The sequence below is a fragment of the Pelecanus crispus genome, chromosome 2, assembly GCF_030463565.1.
Source record: "Pelecanus crispus isolate bPelCri1 chromosome 2, bPelCri1.pri, whole genome shotgun sequence".
Lineage (NCBI taxonomy): Eukaryota > Metazoa > Chordata > Aves > Pelecaniformes > Pelecanidae > Pelecanus > Pelecanus crispus.
The window spans coordinates 173,926,094-173,943,067 of NC_134644.1; the positions used below are offsets into that span (position 1 = coordinate 173,926,094).

General features: G+C 50.0%; 1 protein-coding gene across 1 annotated transcript; it reads right to left on the bottom strand.

The window, feature by feature from the left end:
* Positions 1–8,395: 8,395 nt before the first annotated feature.
* LOC104032065 (lymphocyte antigen 6E) lies at positions 8,396–14,654 on the bottom strand. The gene is made up of 3 exons (XM_075705489.1): positions 14,581–14,654; positions 10,371–10,490; positions 8,396–9,217 (listed from the first exon to the last, which is right to left on the bottom strand). The coding sequence occupies exons 1-3, from the start codon at positions 14,630–14,632 to the stop codon at positions 9,009–9,011; spliced, it is 381 nt and encodes a 126-aa protein (XP_075561604.1). The 5' UTR covers positions 14,633–14,654; the 3' UTR covers positions 8,396–9,008.
* Between the last annotated feature and the right edge of the window lie 2,320 nt (positions 14,655–16,974).

A 16,974-nucleotide genomic window follows, 5' to 3' on the forward strand; every position in this document is an offset into this window, starting at 1 on the left:
GTTCTAGTCTGTGCCCTTTGCCTCTTGTCCTGGCACTGGGCACCACTGAGAAGAGCCTGCCTCTGTCCTCTTTGCACCCTCCCTTCAGGTATTTATAGACTTTGATAAGATTCCCCCTGAGCCTTCTGTTTTCTAGACCGAAAAGTCCCCGATCTCTCAGCCTCTCGTCATGGGATAGATCTTCCAGCCCCTTCATCATCTTTGTGGCCCTTCGTTGGAGTCTTTCCAGTAAGTCCATGTATCTCCTGTACTGGGGAGCCCAGAACTGGACACAGGACTCCAGGCGAGGCCTCACAAGTGCTGAGCAGGGGGGAAGGATCACCTCCCTTGACCTGCTGGCAATGCTTTCCCTAATGCAGCCCAGGAGCCTGGTGGCTGCCTTTGCTGCCAAGGAACATTGCTGATTCATGTGCAACTTGGTGTCCACCACAGCCTTCAGTTTCTTCTCCACAAAGCTGCTTTCAATCCTATCAGCCCACAGGCTGTTCTAGTGCCTGGGTTATTCCTCCCCAGATGCAGGACTTTGCACTTCCATTTGCTGAACTTCCTGATGTTCCCCCATCTTGCCAACCTGTCCAGGTCCCTCTGATGGCAGCACACCTATCTGGTCTATCAGCCACTCCTCCTAGTTTCGTATCATGTGCAGACTTGCTGAAGGTGCGCTCTGCCACATCATCAAGGTCATTAATGAAGACAATGAACAATATTGGGTCCTGTGGTACCCCACTAGTGACTTGCCTCCAACTGGACTTTGTACCACTGATAACAAGCCTCTGGGCCTAGTTGCTCCACCAGTTTTCAGTCCACCTCACTGTCTAAGTATATAACCCATACTTTGTCAGCTTATCTATGAGGATGTTGTGGGAGACAGGATTGAAAGCCTTAATAAGGTAGAGATAAACAACATCGACTTCTCTCACACCATCCACCAAGCCAGTCACCTCATCACTGAAGGCTATCAGGCCGGTGAGGCGTAATTTCCCCTTTGGGAATCCATGCTGACTCCAGGGTTGTGATGCTGCTTTTTGTCTTGTTCCTCTCTCTCAGAATCTTGGTCTCCACCACCTCATGGTCACTGCAGCCAAGGCTGCCCCCAGACTTCACATCCCTAGCAAATTCTTCATTGTTTGCAAGTGTGGTTTGGCCAACAGCTTGACCATAGGCAATATGAGGTGTTACAAGAGAGCTGGGTTTGTTCAACCTGGAAAAACAAGGCTGAGAAAAGAGAGCTCAGGGGGTCTAAGAGCATCTGACGTAAAAGAGGGTCAAAAAGAAGGCTGAGCTGGGCTCTCCTTGATGACACCCATTGACCACAAGTTGCAGGAAGTGGAATTCTGTCAGATAGAAGGAAAAATATTTCTCCATGTGAGTGTTAAAAAACTAGGAGACCAGAAAGGCTGTGCTGTCTCCATGCTTGGGAAACAGTGAAGAGCATGCTGAGCTAATGCACTTCTTCCTCATCTCCAGGCTCCAGATGAACTTCTTTCTGCATCATGTCCCTTAGCAAAAGGGGCTTGTGGTCCTGATAAGTCAACACACCCATCCAGGACATCCTACTGAGATTGCACTGGCAGATCTGGGGCCTGCCACTGCCACCTTCCGACAAGAGAAGAAAATGCAAATGCCTGGTCCCAGCCCATTTCCCAAAGAAGGAAGAGAAGCATTTTTAGGATTATTTTGGTAGTTTTTAATTTTCACCATTTCCAAAAATCAGGTTTTGTAATCATTTGGTACCAATCAGCTTTAGGATGAGATATAGCCATGTGAAAATAAAAAAGACAGAAAAATTCAGTCTATCTAAGCTGCTTTGAACAAACCATGAGTTGAACTCCAGCATGCAATGAGTAGCTGCACCTTGCCCTTATAAAGAACCTGCGCACCGCACAGTGGTCACCTACAGGGTGCCACATCTATTGAGTGCTTGTATTTGGTTTTTTTCTATCTTTCCTCTAGTAGTTTGGACCATGATATTAAATGGGTGCTGTTCTCGAACCAGCAGGTTTAACTGGTCTGAGCTCAGGAAGGGGTCCTTGTGCGAAACTCAGTATCTTATGCAAGAACGGGTGACTGCTTCCCTGCAATTTTAGCAATGAGAAGACAGAATCACAGCCAGGAGCACCTGGCACTCAGCGACAACAACGTGACATTGCTCTTGGTGACATGGGCATGACAAGAATCTGTGTGAAATACAATATACCCAGTTGTTGTTTGCGTTAATTGGCATGGAGAAGGAGAGCAAGGCATGCTACTCACACCTCTTCCCCCACGGGACTGATGCTGTGCATGTTACATTTCAGACATGCTAGCTTAACGTTCTACACAAAGGACACGAGTTATTAACTTAATGGCAGCTCGGATGGCCAAGTGTCCCTGTGTCACAGAAAGCGCCAGATCACCAAACCCAAGAAGACCAAGGTACAGTTTGCATCGCTTTACATCTCTTTTTCTTGGGAGATGATAAGCAGGAAGACTGGAGTGTGTTCCCAAAGCCATGCAAAGCACCTCCCATCTTTCCAGCCTCCTCCCATCTCAGCTGCTGCTCAGGTCAACATTGCAGCCTGGAGGTGTCATCTTCCCCCTTGCTTTCCATGGGCTCTCATGTGGATCTCAATACCCATGAACTGGGGAGAGAAGGAACCAGAGGGAAAGGAAGTGGAGAGGGTCAGCACTGGCAGGAAGGTGGAGCTCTTGATTCAGTCATTTTTTTTCTTCCTTTAGCATGACTCAAATTTTCTCTTGCAAACTATCTACCTACACACTTTTCTTGACTCCTTCACGTCAAAACTAGCAAATTAACCCATTTTCTGGAGACTCTGCTCCAGCCCCAGATCTATTCCTTCCTCTAAAGCCTGTGTTTGCCATGGCTAGAATGGAGGCATGTCCAAAGGGACAGAAAAGGGCAGGGATCAGGAGTCAGGAATTCTCCCACTCCAGACCCATTTGCTAGTACATGGTTGTCTCATACCCTGAGATGATCAACACAACCTTGGGATGCCAGTGAGAAACATCTGCAGAGCCAACTGAAACAGAAACACTGGCAACAGCCCATGTTGTTTAGTTTCCAGAAATACTTTCAGGCATTTGGTATTACTACATCTCTTAACAAGGCTCACCTGGAAATATGGACCTTAACAAAGGAGCAGCTCCATTACCTCTGGGTCAAAACGTTAATGGTGTTCCCTCTTAGATGTGGAGAAATGGCACCATTTGCCTGAATTTTCTGAACGTCTGAAATGCGGGAGAGTCCATCCTGGGCTTAGCTGGAGACAGACAGGTCCCCATGGAGCAGCAGGAGCAGGCACGTGGGAGGCAATGTGAAAAGGAAGGACAGGAACTCTGGGCAGGATGGAGGTGTAGCCTCTGGGGGGGGCAGATTTCTTCTGTCCCCACCTGCTGTGCAGTGCCCTCCTGTCCTGAAAATACTCCCTGTCAACGCTGGTGCTCTCCTGTCCCAAAACCACTTATAGGCGAGGCTGCAAAACACAGATTGCATGGAGGGAGACCAGTGGAGAAGAGCCTTTCCCAGGAAGAAGATAGTCCAGGTCGGGGTTATCCAGAGAAAAGGAAAGATATTTATTTTTAAGTCTTTGTTTCAAACAGCCTGTGTCTGTTCCTAAGAAACTCTTGAGAGCCCATCACTGTTATTCTGCATTTTTCTTACATTCCCCAGAGAACATAATCTCTTTCTCCCACGGGATCCGACTGGGCTCCCCAAAATAATAAAGCTTTAAACAAAAACTAGAATGACACATCTTTGCAAAGCAGCATGAATGCGCCCTGGTTCAGAAGAGCAGGGGAGACTCTCCAGAGCAACCAGCCCCCACATCCATGTGTCTATGTGTGCATCTGTCCACAGGCAGAAGAGGGGCCAGAGCAGCCCCTGCAGCACTGCAGCCCCAGGGAGCTCGGGAAGAGGAGCAGCTGCCCACAGCCACCCACACAGGGGCCATTATGTGCCCAAAATAGCCACCCTCTTCAACAAGAGCAAGCAGAGGCTCAGAGGACAAATCCCATCTCCATTCCCAGTAGGGTCACGGGCAAGTCAATGATATTTATGAGCATGACTGTGGAAGGCAAAGACAATCCCTGTTCTTTATACATCACCAGGAAGAGACTCCAATGACCTCGAGATGGGATGTATGGGTTTATCCCTCCCTATATAGGCTCAGCCTCACGTCTGTCCTCCTTTTGACTGGCCTGCAACCCCCAGCCCTGGGCTTTGAATCCAACCCAAGCACTTTCTTTTCGCACAAAGCAATATCTGTAATATCTGCAGAACCATCCAAAAATTTTGTTCCAAGTGTACCTTTTTTATTAATTCCATATATTTTTATTAGAGTATAAGAAACAATATGTAACATACCCTACACTTATACTTATGTTAATATATTTAAAGGAATTGATGTTTCTTTATTCTGCTTATTCTGTTACAATAAAGGTAATACACAATTACAAATCTCACATACATGTATTAGTAAAATCAACATTTCAGTGTAACCGCCTCAGTGAAATAAGATCATCCAACAAAGTTGAAATAAAACGTGTCCATATTTTTTCTGCAACACTTTATTGGCCTTATTATATTTTCATGAAGTGTTTTAGTTTTGATGTAATGGTAGGGTTTGGGCTGGAAAAAGTGTTCCTTCAGAAAATGTTTGTCCTGGGAAGCCTGTTAAGCCTTTCGTTTCTCAATTTACACTATCAGAGCAAAGCTGGACAAATTAAAACATTCCATCTGTCTCTGATGCTTCTGATTCTCTGCTTTGCATGCAATTATCTGCTTAAGGTAGCTCACCCTTGGCTCCCTACTCGCGGTTTCATGTGTTAATGGTTCCTCCTCGACTTGTGAGATCTGGGCTTCAAAGCATCTCTACCAGGTCTGGCAAAAGCCAGTAGATGGCAGGACCAACCCAGGGCTTCGCTTCCCTGTGCGCCATGGACACTCCCAAAATGCAAAACTGGGTGTGTCTATCCCCATTCCAGTTTGATAGCCTCAGACAGCAGCTTTCCAGGGGCAAAATAACTCCTCCAGGATCAAGGAAGGACTCAGAGCCATCTTCATCCCAAACAGCTGAGACCCACAGCACCTCGCCGCTGAGGATGACAGTGAAGGCACAGCCCAGCTTCAGGGTGCAAAAGCACTGGGATCACAGGCAAGGGGCTTGTGACTGGGCGCTAAACCTGCAAGCATCCAGATGTGCACCACATCTGCCTTTCCCAGAGACAGGAGAGCATGGATGCCTACACCTCATTCCAGCATGGAGGCACAGCCACGCGGACCAGAGCTACCAGGCTTCCCACAGGGGTGGTGGGACCACAGCGTCCTTCGTGGCAAGCAGGGTCTCTGAGAGGCAAGTCATTTCAAATAACACATAACTTGAGTAAATGAACACCAAGCAAGGACATTCTTTGAGTAGCAGTGTGGATCCTTTGAGTAACTATTAAGCAACTGACCTTATTTGTTCTGGCTGTTTGCACAAGGAAGTCACATCGGGTTTGTGTTTCCCAAAAGAAGAAATCTTGTCCTTCTGCAAAACAAAAATTCTCAAAAACAGTTGGAAGAACTTTGTTCATTTTTAAGTCCTCCTTTTCAGCAAAGAGCAAACCCAGCAAACCTGGGTGGAAAGGGCTGGTGCCGCAGTAAGCTTTGAGCATGTACAGACAATACCCAAAAATGAGAGCCCTTGCGACGTTGGCGTAGTGGTAGATGGCAGCAGCTGCCGTTGAAATACAGCCATTTCCAGGATGGAAGCACAGAAACCGTTTTCTCATTAGCATGCTCCAAAATGGGCATGTATTTGACTTAAGCTCTTCTATTTTCCAGTGAAAACTGTTCTGGGATACTTTATGCTTGTATGGAGCAAAGCTGCCTCCCCTCATAACCTCTTATCTTGTCAGAAAAGGTGAAGATTTGAGTTTTCTGCTAAGATTTTGATTCTAATTCCACAGTCCAAGTAAACACATTCAAAGCACTTAAGGACTGTCCCACCGTGGTCCCCAAGTTCCAAATCAGGAATTTGGTTTAACAACCCACTAGTTTTAATGCTCTACACATGCTGGGTTCTTGCTATTTATTTTCTTCTTATTATTAATCTTTTTAATTACCACAGCTGCACATTTTCAGGCCTTTCACTCCTGGGCTTTAGGACAACTGAGGTTCTCACATGATTTCTGGTGCTGGGGACTTGGGGGGAAAAAAAAATCTATAGTATGACCAGAAATTGCGAGAGTTGGCAGAACTGATCATAAGATGCTTGAGATTACACTGTTGCATAACAACTCTTGCATTTGACAAGCTGTCATACCCTCCCTCTCTCTCAAATACACATATATCTATCAAAGAGATCGTTGCCACATGTGTTTGAAAGGAAAAACTGCAAATATCTCTTCTTCCATACAGTAAGCGTACAGGAATATAGCACACAAGGAGGAAAGACGAAAAGGGAGTGAAGAGGGGGAAAAAAAAAAATCTCCATATGCAATCTATTCATCATCTATAGGCTCCAGAACACCTGTGAACTGACCTTCAGATCTGTCCCCTGGCAATACTATTAATATAACTTGTTATTTGTATAGGATAAGTAGCCTGTTGAATGCTCTTCCCACCAGCCCTTGCTCCCTTGCATAACTAAGTCCTTGGCACGAACAACCTCTGAAACGCTGAGATAAGAAGGAGATGGCCACTGGAGGAGGCAACCAGGTCTCATAACCCTGCTCGTAGCTTCAGCCCATGGGGTTGTCTGGCATGGCATCCTCAAAAGCCTTGTAAAGGCATGAACAGGCATTAGGACACAGCTATGCTGATACCTTTTAAGTTTAGCTCTTTGCTCACAGCAGAGGCATTGTGAGGGTAATGGAGTCCAAAACCAAGATACCTTTTACCGGGTGGCCAGAAAAGAGTTACAGCCCCATTATTTGCAAGGTAGAGTGCTCTGGGTGCTGCCTTGGTCTCACTACAGCATCTACTCACAGCAAGTAGCAAGGAACAAATTAAACCCTGCAAACGAGGTTTCTAACCCTCTTGGGGAGGAAGGCTCAGGCACAGGGAAGCTAGGGAATATCTACCCCATTTCTAGTATTTTTTTCCCCAATTCTCCCTGTGCTATATGTGCATAGCAGAGGTTTGTGGCACACCTCGAGGCCTGTGGTCCCAGCAGGTCCCAGCAGGCGAGGGAGGGTGCATTAACCAGAGGAAGGCACATCTGAGGACCAACAAGACAAGCAATGCGTTCTTACCAGACTCATCACCTAATTGCAGGTCACATCACAATGACCAGTCCCTCCTGTTGTAAAGGCTGTCATTAGCATCTGTGTCATTTTAATTAAAAGACGGGGAGAAGGAGGAAGAAAAAGCATGTAACCACTTTTGTTGCAAATATTTCTATGTATCTGCACACCGTCTTTCAAAAGAAGCTGCTTATCACTCATCTAAGTGGGGACAGAGCTATAATTGAACAGTGTGTGCAGCTTGAGAGGCTTTTGTTTATTTGTTGACACAAAATAGGAGAACCACGTACAAGGAGAGCATGGCTAAAGAGTGCCAATGCTGCCCCTGATTCTCACTGCTAGAAGAGAAAAAAAGCCCAGGGCACTTCTGATCAATCAGTGGAAGTGACAGCAAGCTTTCGCCTGATAGTTTAAGGCTCAATTTTGGCTTGTTTTGTTTTGTGTCTAGTGGGTCCACAGGTAGGCAGAGCAGGTAGGAACCAGCACGATGCAGAGACAGCAGGAGGACACATCTCCCGTGGGACGACTGAGAACTTCCAGGAGCAATGTTGCCGAAAGACCTGGGAAGATCCTGGGATCTGAAGGACAGCAGGAGTGGCAGGTTTTGCAGTGAAGTCACCCTCTACAGTCCACGTACACCATCAGCCCCATCAGCCAGGGATTGCAGGTTGAACCTAAAGATCTGCGTATTGATATCTTTGCCTCTGACTTCACTAAATTTTGCAAACAGACCTGTTGCCCCGGATCATTTAGGTATCGATGTTATTGTCTATCACCATCACAAGTCCAAAGTGGGGAAATCGAGGCACCAAGTCTTTGTAATATGCAGACTAATTTTTAGAGGTCCTGTTCCCAGTGCACTTGCTCCATTAGGAGTAATGGGGTTGACTCAGACCCCAATAACTGGCATTCTTCACTAAAATGCACCTGGAAAACGCAATTCCCACGAGAGGTGAAACAAGCTGGCCCAGGGGTGTTTATCAGAAAGGGCAGGGACAGGAAGAAGGTGGACTTGCTGCTCAGAGGTGAACTGGAAGGAATGCTGAGATGAAGCACTCAAAAGCCGCTTGAGAGGGTAAGAGACCCTCGTGCCAGGCATAATATTTGGGTTTCTTCTTTCTAATCTCTCTGTCTGGACCAAGGAAACACACACAGCACACGTCCCATCTCAAGTAACAATAGGAGCATGTTTATTCAGGTCTGGCACTTACAGAGCTCAGAGGGACAAGTTACACGTCATTTGTTTTCCAGAAAAGTCAGCCCAGGATCAGAAGAAACGAAACAATTTTATAAAAAGAGACTGCAGCTGCAGGGGCTGGGAATGTGTCTCCCTTCGGGTCATGCATTCCCGGTGCCCGGGACCACCCACGTGCTGGGGGCACACCGGTGTCACGAACCTCCACAGAGGCGAGAAGCAGGAACGTCTGAACACTTGACCAGGTGGTATCTGGGGTTAATCGGTTCTCGGCGAGTCCCAGCCTTGTTTTAATCAACCTTAGAAACGAGGGGGGGGTATTAGGTATAAAAGCAGAAACCCTTCCAAAACGATCCACCTTTGCCAAGGAGGTGTGAGTGCAGTGGGGTATGTCCACAGAAGGAGGAGAAGAGCTTAGCCAAACCGCCCAGGTCTCCAGTGCTGGAAGAGCATAAAGTCTGGGAAACAACCACCTTGGAAGCCTGCTGAGAAGTAGAGGATCTCCTTGCAGACAGCGACAGAGAAGATATTGGCTAATGAGACCTGCAACAGCCCATGGAAGACGGCTCTTCCTCGGCCAGCCCCATCACTCGCGAGCCCTGAGGACGTAGATGAAGCTAATGAGGACCCCCAAGGCCAGGACCGTGTAGCTGGCTTTCACGCTGCTGGAACCACTGATGTTGCAGAGGAAGGAGTCGCAGCAGTAAACGGAGGCGGCTGCTATGCCAAGGTTAATCCCGGCACTGGGGCAAATGGGAGAGCATCCTTTGGAGATGGACTGGCCAGACTTGCCGCCTGAAATTAGGTTGGGGTAGGAGGAAAGGAAAAAAAGCAAAAAGGAGATAGGTTTATAATGTTTCTCAGCTTTCTGATCATGTGTTCCGCAAAGGAAATAACAGCACTGAAATAGGTGAAGCGTCACAGGTGGCACAGAGAGGATGAAGTGCTTCTCGGTGTCAGACTACAACACTAATCTCAGCCAGCCCACACATCTCAAGAACACCCACGACAACCTCCCACACAGACTCTAGAGACCATGCAACACCCCAGGGACACCCCTTCCAGGCTGTCGGCCAAAGTTTGGCCGCTACGGTTTGGGTGAAGAATCTCAAAAATCCCACTCGAGCCTGACCCTGGGACTCCTCGAGCGAGACAAGAAGCGCAGGGCATAGAGAGCACCGGGGAGGCACTTGTGAGCGAAGGCTGCGTTTCAAGCATCGCTGCAAGAGAGGCGCAGCGCACATTTAGCAGCAGGACACAGGAACCCATTAGCACTGTGCTAAGACAATAGGTTTATAAAAGCTCCCGGCCTCCATTTGTATACGCACAACCGCCCACGTTGCAGACCACGCAACTCAGGCATGCAACACCCATCCCTCCTGGCAAGGGAGAGCAAGGCTGGGCCAGGCTGGGCCAGGCTGGGCTCTGGTCTCTGCAATGGTGCCCGGAGACCTGCCAGAGCAGCCTGCTTCCCTAGGAGCAGCAGCTGGGAAGCACAGACCCCCCCCAGATCTTTCCCGGCACTTCGGAAGGAAACGTGCAAATCTCCCTTCCTGGCAATCCCACCTTGTCCACAGAACAAAGAAGCAAAGGCGGGACTCAGGAATGAACAACCTGAACGCAGTACAAAAACAGGAAGGGCAACCCTGGAGCTTTCCTACGAAGGAAGCCTGCAGCACCCTCCACACTTTCACTTACTCATCAGCAACGTCCCCGCCCCCACCCTGAAATTCCCCTCGGACTCCCAGCATTGGTGCAGGCACACGGGCTTTAACGTGTTGCTGTCTGGCAGCACATCCCTCATAAAATTCCCTCGGGATGGTCCTCCACTTAGCTGCTAAGCAGAACTTCCCCCTTTTTCCAGCCAAAGGAAGGAAAGCCTTCCTGCAGCTCAGCAGGTGACCCAGGAGAGCAGCCAAGAGGGCCAGAAGGTCCTGTCGCCACTCACCGATTCCCACTCCGACGTAAGTCGTCACACAGTGGTTTTCATTCTCCCCACACTTGACAGGCTTCAGGCAGGCCCAGTTGGAGGATGCATCCGAGCACGAAAAGCAGACGAGTGTGTGGGCTGCAAGGGAAAGGCACATCTCAGTTAGGGGCTGGTGGGGAGACCCCCCCACCTGGTGGTCCCCACCTGTGACACACAGCACACACCACATCTGGCCACAGACACCGCTGCTATTCCATCCATATCAATCTGCAACAGGCTTTTCCCCCCAAAAAACTGGTCAAGTGAAGGGTTCAAACATAAGGGATACATTTCGAGCTCTTGGCGGGATCAACTGTCAGCTATAGCCTCAATACAATGATAGGTCAGCCTGGTACTTTATGGTATGCTTCTCCTTGCACCAAGAGCGGGTTCAAGCTACAGGTCCCAACTAGAAACTAAACAATGGAGCAGGCCTACAATCTGGAACCTGAGATTTGGGCTTATTCAGCTCAGCTACTGTGGACACTGATGGGAAATGCTCCAGGGCGTGACCATGGGTTCCAGCTTTGCATGACCTGCCTTTGACCACAGTGCATAAAGCTCAGGCTACGCTTGAGCTAGCACACGTGGCAGAAACAATTTCTCAGCTAGAGCAAGCCCAGCATGGCAGCAAGACCTGCAAGGACTTGCACTGTCCCGCTACCCAGGGAGTCATACCACTATGAAGGCAGCATATGCAACTAACCTGTTTAATTTGGAGCAGGAGGATAGCAAAAAAAGCATGCCTTCCTCCACGGCAGGTCCCCTAAAATGGTCTACCCTACACCAGCAGGATGGACTGCACCAGTTAGCTCCCATCCTTCATCCTTCAGATCTGCCCAAGAAAGAGGAAAGACTGGAAAATAGCATTCAGTAGGAAACGGTTGCAGAAACAGCCTGGCCTGGTGACTCAGCAGGGACATATGCACTTTGCAGTGGACAGACGACCTTCTCTGTATTTCACACACAAGAACATCACATCCATACTGCAGTTGTTGACCTACATATGCAGACAGATCAGGTCTGTTCCCGACGTTTCACGGGCTCCGATTTTTGAGCGCTCAGACGGCAAGCCCTTCCATGAGGCACTGCCTTCCTCTTCTGTGTTTACAGGATGCAAAATGGAGCGGGGGCTGATTCAGGCTGGGAAGTGCAAGGCAGCATCATTCCTGCTCCTACCTCTTTCAGCCCCACCACAAACAGATGATCCTAAGGAGGTGAAGCTGGTGAAGCCCTAGGAGAGCTTGCTGAGGCTCAGCAGGCCCTGTCATGGAGTATTCTGAAGAACAAGTCGGACAAATATTGGTCAGCAGCAGTCCCGCTTTGCCATGGGACTGCGTGACCTCTTGAGGTTCTTCTCAATCCTGTTTCTCCCAGGAAAATAAAAGCTTTTTTATGGGAAAATAGAGATAAAAATAACAATTGGGCTCTAAGGTATGACTTTTGAGCAGCCAAGGCAGGGGAAGAAAACAAAAACGTAATCTCAGGGAAACAGATTAAAGCAGGTTAGTGAGAGATCCTGAACGTCCCATCAGGGCAGCCAGATGACTCTGCTTTGGAGACAAAGCCAACACCACAGCCCCCTAAGCAAGAATTTCCTGGACTGTCTCACAGATCCTCCAACGATCATCAGTCTGCCAACAATCCTTGCAACAAGACAAGAGTTACCTGAGCGTGCCAACGCAGCAGCCACAACCTACACACAGCACCCAGGATTACAGGGCCACCAGTTGCGTCAAAAGCCCCAGGAGAGATTCGTCAGTGGACCTTACTTCTGCGTCTAGGAGAGGGGGAGGAGGACGGAGCCAGCCATTGAGCCTCCAGGCCAGTCATCATCCCTTGCTCAGCCCTCAGAGCATTTCCATAGGTGGCATTTTTGACCTCATTGGCCAAAACTCAGTCTGGGACCTCAGAATGAAGCCCAGTTCTCTCCTGCTCCCTTGTCCCCAGCATGCTTCTGCTCTCAAGGCTCAGGTGACCTGTGCCCAACCCTTCTCCTTCCAACCACGCTGAGAGCAAAGTGAGGAGGCAAACTGACTCATCCCATTTCACAGGAACCGTCTGCAACCAGGAATGAGGTGGATTACAGGCTTCCTGTGGGCATTATAGTAGGACATATGTCCCCATATGCATTTGCTCACTATGCTGAACGCACGAGTTGAGTGGTGCAGTGCCAGTTGTTAAGGCTTAGAGGTTCCAGATACAAACATATCAGAAACATTTGTACGTGCACATAAAAGTGCCTTTAGGCATCAGATTTTCTGCCACGTAACTAAATCTATATGTTCTTACCACAGGATGTCCTACCTGTCCCCATGTTTATCTTTGTCACACGTACCTATTACCCCTTATTTGAATATAGACAAATCTTTCCAGAAGAGGCGAGTTTTTCAGCATAGTTTAGGAGAGAAAATGCGCAGTTATAACTAGTGACACTTTCTGCCCCAACAAACAGATAACTAAATAACCCACTGCAGAGCGAAAAGAGCAAGCAGGCTGAGTGTTTTAGACAAAAGGCACAAGAGGGGTGCAGAATTATTTCACACAGCTGGAGACAGAGCAAAGAGTTGAAGCTCAAGGCTACAAGAAGAAAAGAAAAAAAAAAAAGCCTAAAACTGAACAAGGCAAAAGGGAAGCCTCGTTTTCACCAACCAGAAAATGCAGCGTTCTTGCACAAGAAGAATTTATGTGTTTATTTGTTTGCTGCTTAGCTCCTCCAAGGAACAAAGAGCTCCGAAAACAGAGTGGATCATTTGGGGGAATTCCTCCGATAAGAGGGTGAATCCATTCTTGAAAAGAGCAATGCGGTGGCAGGGGGGGGAGCCTTTAAAAGCTCGCTCTGAAGCTCAGCAGCACCGGTGAAAAATGCTGTTGCTTCAGCAGCTCTTCCATTCAGTCCCATGCCAAATGCTCTCTCCATTCCCATTGCTCTTCGACAATCCATACACATACACCAGATCTTCAGGGCACTTTGAGCAGGGGGTAAATCTCTTCTGCAAAAGACTCCCTGGATGTGCAAGAAGCATTTGGGGACAAAGCTACCTGCAACAAACCCTTTTGCCTGGCTAAGAACTTACTTTAAAGCCAAAAGGGGTTGTTTTTTTTTTTTTGGGGGGGGGAGTGAAACCCCTTCCTGCCTTGGCCTGGACAGCCTGCCCTCCCAGCTGGAACTGAGCACATGCCAACTGGGTTCTGACGGAGATCCAACGCCTGAATTGCCCGAATTGCCAGTTGTTTCCTGGACCCCACTGGGAGGGGGGCCACGGGAAGGGCAGCGAACAACTAGTTTCTTCTCACAGGTGTCCTCAGGAGACAAGGAGGGCCCATGTTTCCTGAGCAGGGGCTCGGAGGGCCCAGAACTCTCCTGTTTGCTCTTTGTTTGGCTTCTCCAAGCATCGACATATGGAAACAATACGGGGTTTTGCACGGCCCCATGGAGTTTGGGTAGTCAGAAATGGAGTCGTCGGGAAGGCGGGGATTGCAGATCCTGCGACTCGGACAACTTGCAGTTTAATGCCCAGCAACAGGAAGAACGTTCTCCCCAGCTTCGGTGGCAGCCCCAAGATACGCTCCACAGGGCACGGTCCCTTGGGGGTCACCTCCCCACTCGCTGGCCACCGCAGCCTGCCCCGAAGCATGCTGGGGGGGGGCAGGAGCCAGGATCACGAGTGGCTCTCCCCAGACTTTGCTCCATCAGCCATTGCCAGGGCTGGGCTCCATCCACCCTCCTTCCCTCGGCTGCATCTCAGCCCATTTCGGCGCCGTTATCCCGGCTCGCTGCGCCTTTTGGGGAAGCGGAGCCGGCCCCGCTCTTTGTTCGAGCTGCAACTGGGAAAAGCTCCAAAATATCTAGATGGACAGCTGAAGATGCGCACCTATACCTACAGGCACAGAAGCCCTGAAGTTCCTGCTTCAGGAGGGACGCTGCTGCGAGGCAGGTCTTGGAAAGACACCCCTCCATCCCCCCCGCCAAGCCCCGGCACGGCTCAGCTCCGTCGCCCCAGCCCCTCTGCAACCCTCGCCCCCCCGCAACCCTCCAACTTCCAGAGTCCACCCTGAAAGACGCAGCACCGCCACCTCCCGAATCTGCTCCCAAACCCAGGGCCGGGGAGGGGCTGGGGGACATCGGGAGGAGCTGATGGTGGCCGGGGGGCGACGGGGGCATTCCCCCCCCCGCCCTTCCCCTTACCTCTCTCCACGCACAGCACGGCGGCCAGCACAGCGAGCAGGAGCGCCTTCATGGTGCGGCGGTGGGGGGCCAGCGAGATGCGCAGGGCGGCTTGCGGCGCGCAGGGCAGCGGCAGGGCCGGGCGCCGGGGGTGGGGAAAGGGCGGCGGCCCCGCCCCGCGGGCCGGCCCGCACCCCGCGCCGCCGCCCCCTGCCGCTGCCCGGCCGCTGCGCGGTTTCGTTTCCCCGATGCGGAGAACCGGGGCGCGGGAAGGGGGCCGGCCCTCCGGCCCCTCGGCGTGCCGGCAGCTGGCCCGCTGAGGAGCGAGGAGTCCCGCGGGAGCAGAGCCAGCTCTCCCCTGGCCCTGCCCCAAAAGCTTTTCCCGGCCCCCTTTCGGGTCGCCTCCATTTCCCTGCGGGAAGAGGCGGGAGTAGGAGGGCTCCCTGCATGCCGGACCCCACTCATGCACAGCCCTTTTCAAGTGCAACCCCCTGTATCCATGACTCCTTCACCCATGAGGACCTGCTGCCTTCATGCCTCCCCCCCCTGTCCAGGCATCTTCATTCACAGACCCCCTGATTACAACCCCCTCCATACATTCGCAACCACCCCGTATGCACATATGCCCTGCGTGTGTGCAAGCCCCAGTGTGCAGGACTCCCCTCACGCATGGATCAGGATCCTGCACGCAAAACCCCCTGCACACATCACCCTCCTGCATGCAAGACCCAAGCATAGAATCATAGAATCGTTTAGGTTGGAAAAGACCTTTAAGATCATCCAGTCCAACCATTAACCTACACTACCAAGTCTACTCTAAGCCAATCAAGGGTAGACTAGACTAAACCATGTCCCGAAGTGCCACATGTAGGGAACCAGCTTCCTGAGCTGTTTACCAGAGACTGAATGGGATTAGACATACAGGGTTTGGAAGCTTGAAGGTGCAAGGGCCCAGCAGCTGGGGTGGCATGGAACACCCTGCGCTGCTTGGCAGGATGGGTCTTCAGGACTTAGAGCAGTCCACCAGAAAGTTTGTTGGAGTGGCTGAAGTTCACTAGGTCCCACAGAAACAGCTAAGTCCTCTAGGAAATGAGCGGCAGGGAAGGCACTGGGGGAGGGACCCTGTAAAGCTGGCTGTCAAGGAAGCCTGGGAATGGAGGAGTCTGGTGAACCAGCAAGAAAGGAACAAGCAGGTTTGACAAACTCTGTATGCCACAGATGGGTTTAATTCCGCAGAATCAGCATTTCCTGGCAAATGCATCTGTCAGAAGAAATTCTGGCTCCTGTCTTGTCAGAGTGTATTCAGAGTCCTCTACTTGGAAAATAAACCTGTGCCTGCAAACCCCCACTTCCCTTTTCTTTCCTATGGCCAATTTTTATCTGTCATTGTCGGTTATTCTAGCAGGAACTGACTGCGAGCAGTGTTTCTGTGGTCTAGTATCTTCCACTGGAATGGGCTGCTGGGACTGTTTCATTCGCTTGTTTAGAAATCAAATACTAAAAAAATGGGAAGTTTCAGCTTTGCGGTAGTCTGAGCAACCGTAATTCAGATACATTCACAAGACCCCTGTCTCATACAGACCAAGTTCATGTTGTGCCCGTAAGAGTTGGTCTGGCTTTTTGTAGCCTACATGTGAGCAATCTCACAGCATTTATCTCCGCTTTGGGGTGCAGCACCTAAGATTTAATTTCTGGGTAGCAGGAAGGCACAGCATGTTCCTTCAGCTCTCCTGTTCCTTCGGTGTCTTGTACACTCCCCTCATCCTCAAGAGAAGCATACAAGGGCCTACAGCTTTCTGGTTTTCTCCCCCACACAGATTTAACATTGTTAGTTCTACTGTTAACTGGAGAGGCCCCGTCTGCTGCTGGGAAGGAAGAGAGAGGACCTAAGAGTAACACAAGATACAACTCACCACGGGATCTGGAGTCATCCCAATACTGCTGAAATGGCTGGGTGGGGACAGCATTAATTACAGGATGCTGCAAACGGAAGAGGTGGGCAGAGCAACTGGGGACCAATTTGCTGTGGTAGAAGATGCACCAGGTAAGGAAGCCCTTCTGAAAGCTAAGGCCACGTCTCCCACCTCCTTACCAAGGCCATGGTGTGGGAGAGCAGACTGCAAAGCTCAACACAGTGACTGTCTGATGGCAGGGCTTTCTGTGCCAGAGCAATGTGCAACAAAACACTGCACCAAATGATCCAGCCTCTTGCAAGTTTGGGGGTTGTTGGAGAGCTTTGTTGAACCGTTGACTTCATACTGTGAATGCAAGGCAGAAAAATATCTTTTCAGAAGAAGAAGGAGGTGTTAAGAAAGTTTCTTGGTTTCAGACATAAACTGACATAAAAGCCCTCACTGCCCCAGGTGCTCGCATAGCCGCCTACGCTGCAAAGAGTGCTGGAGCCATGATGCACCA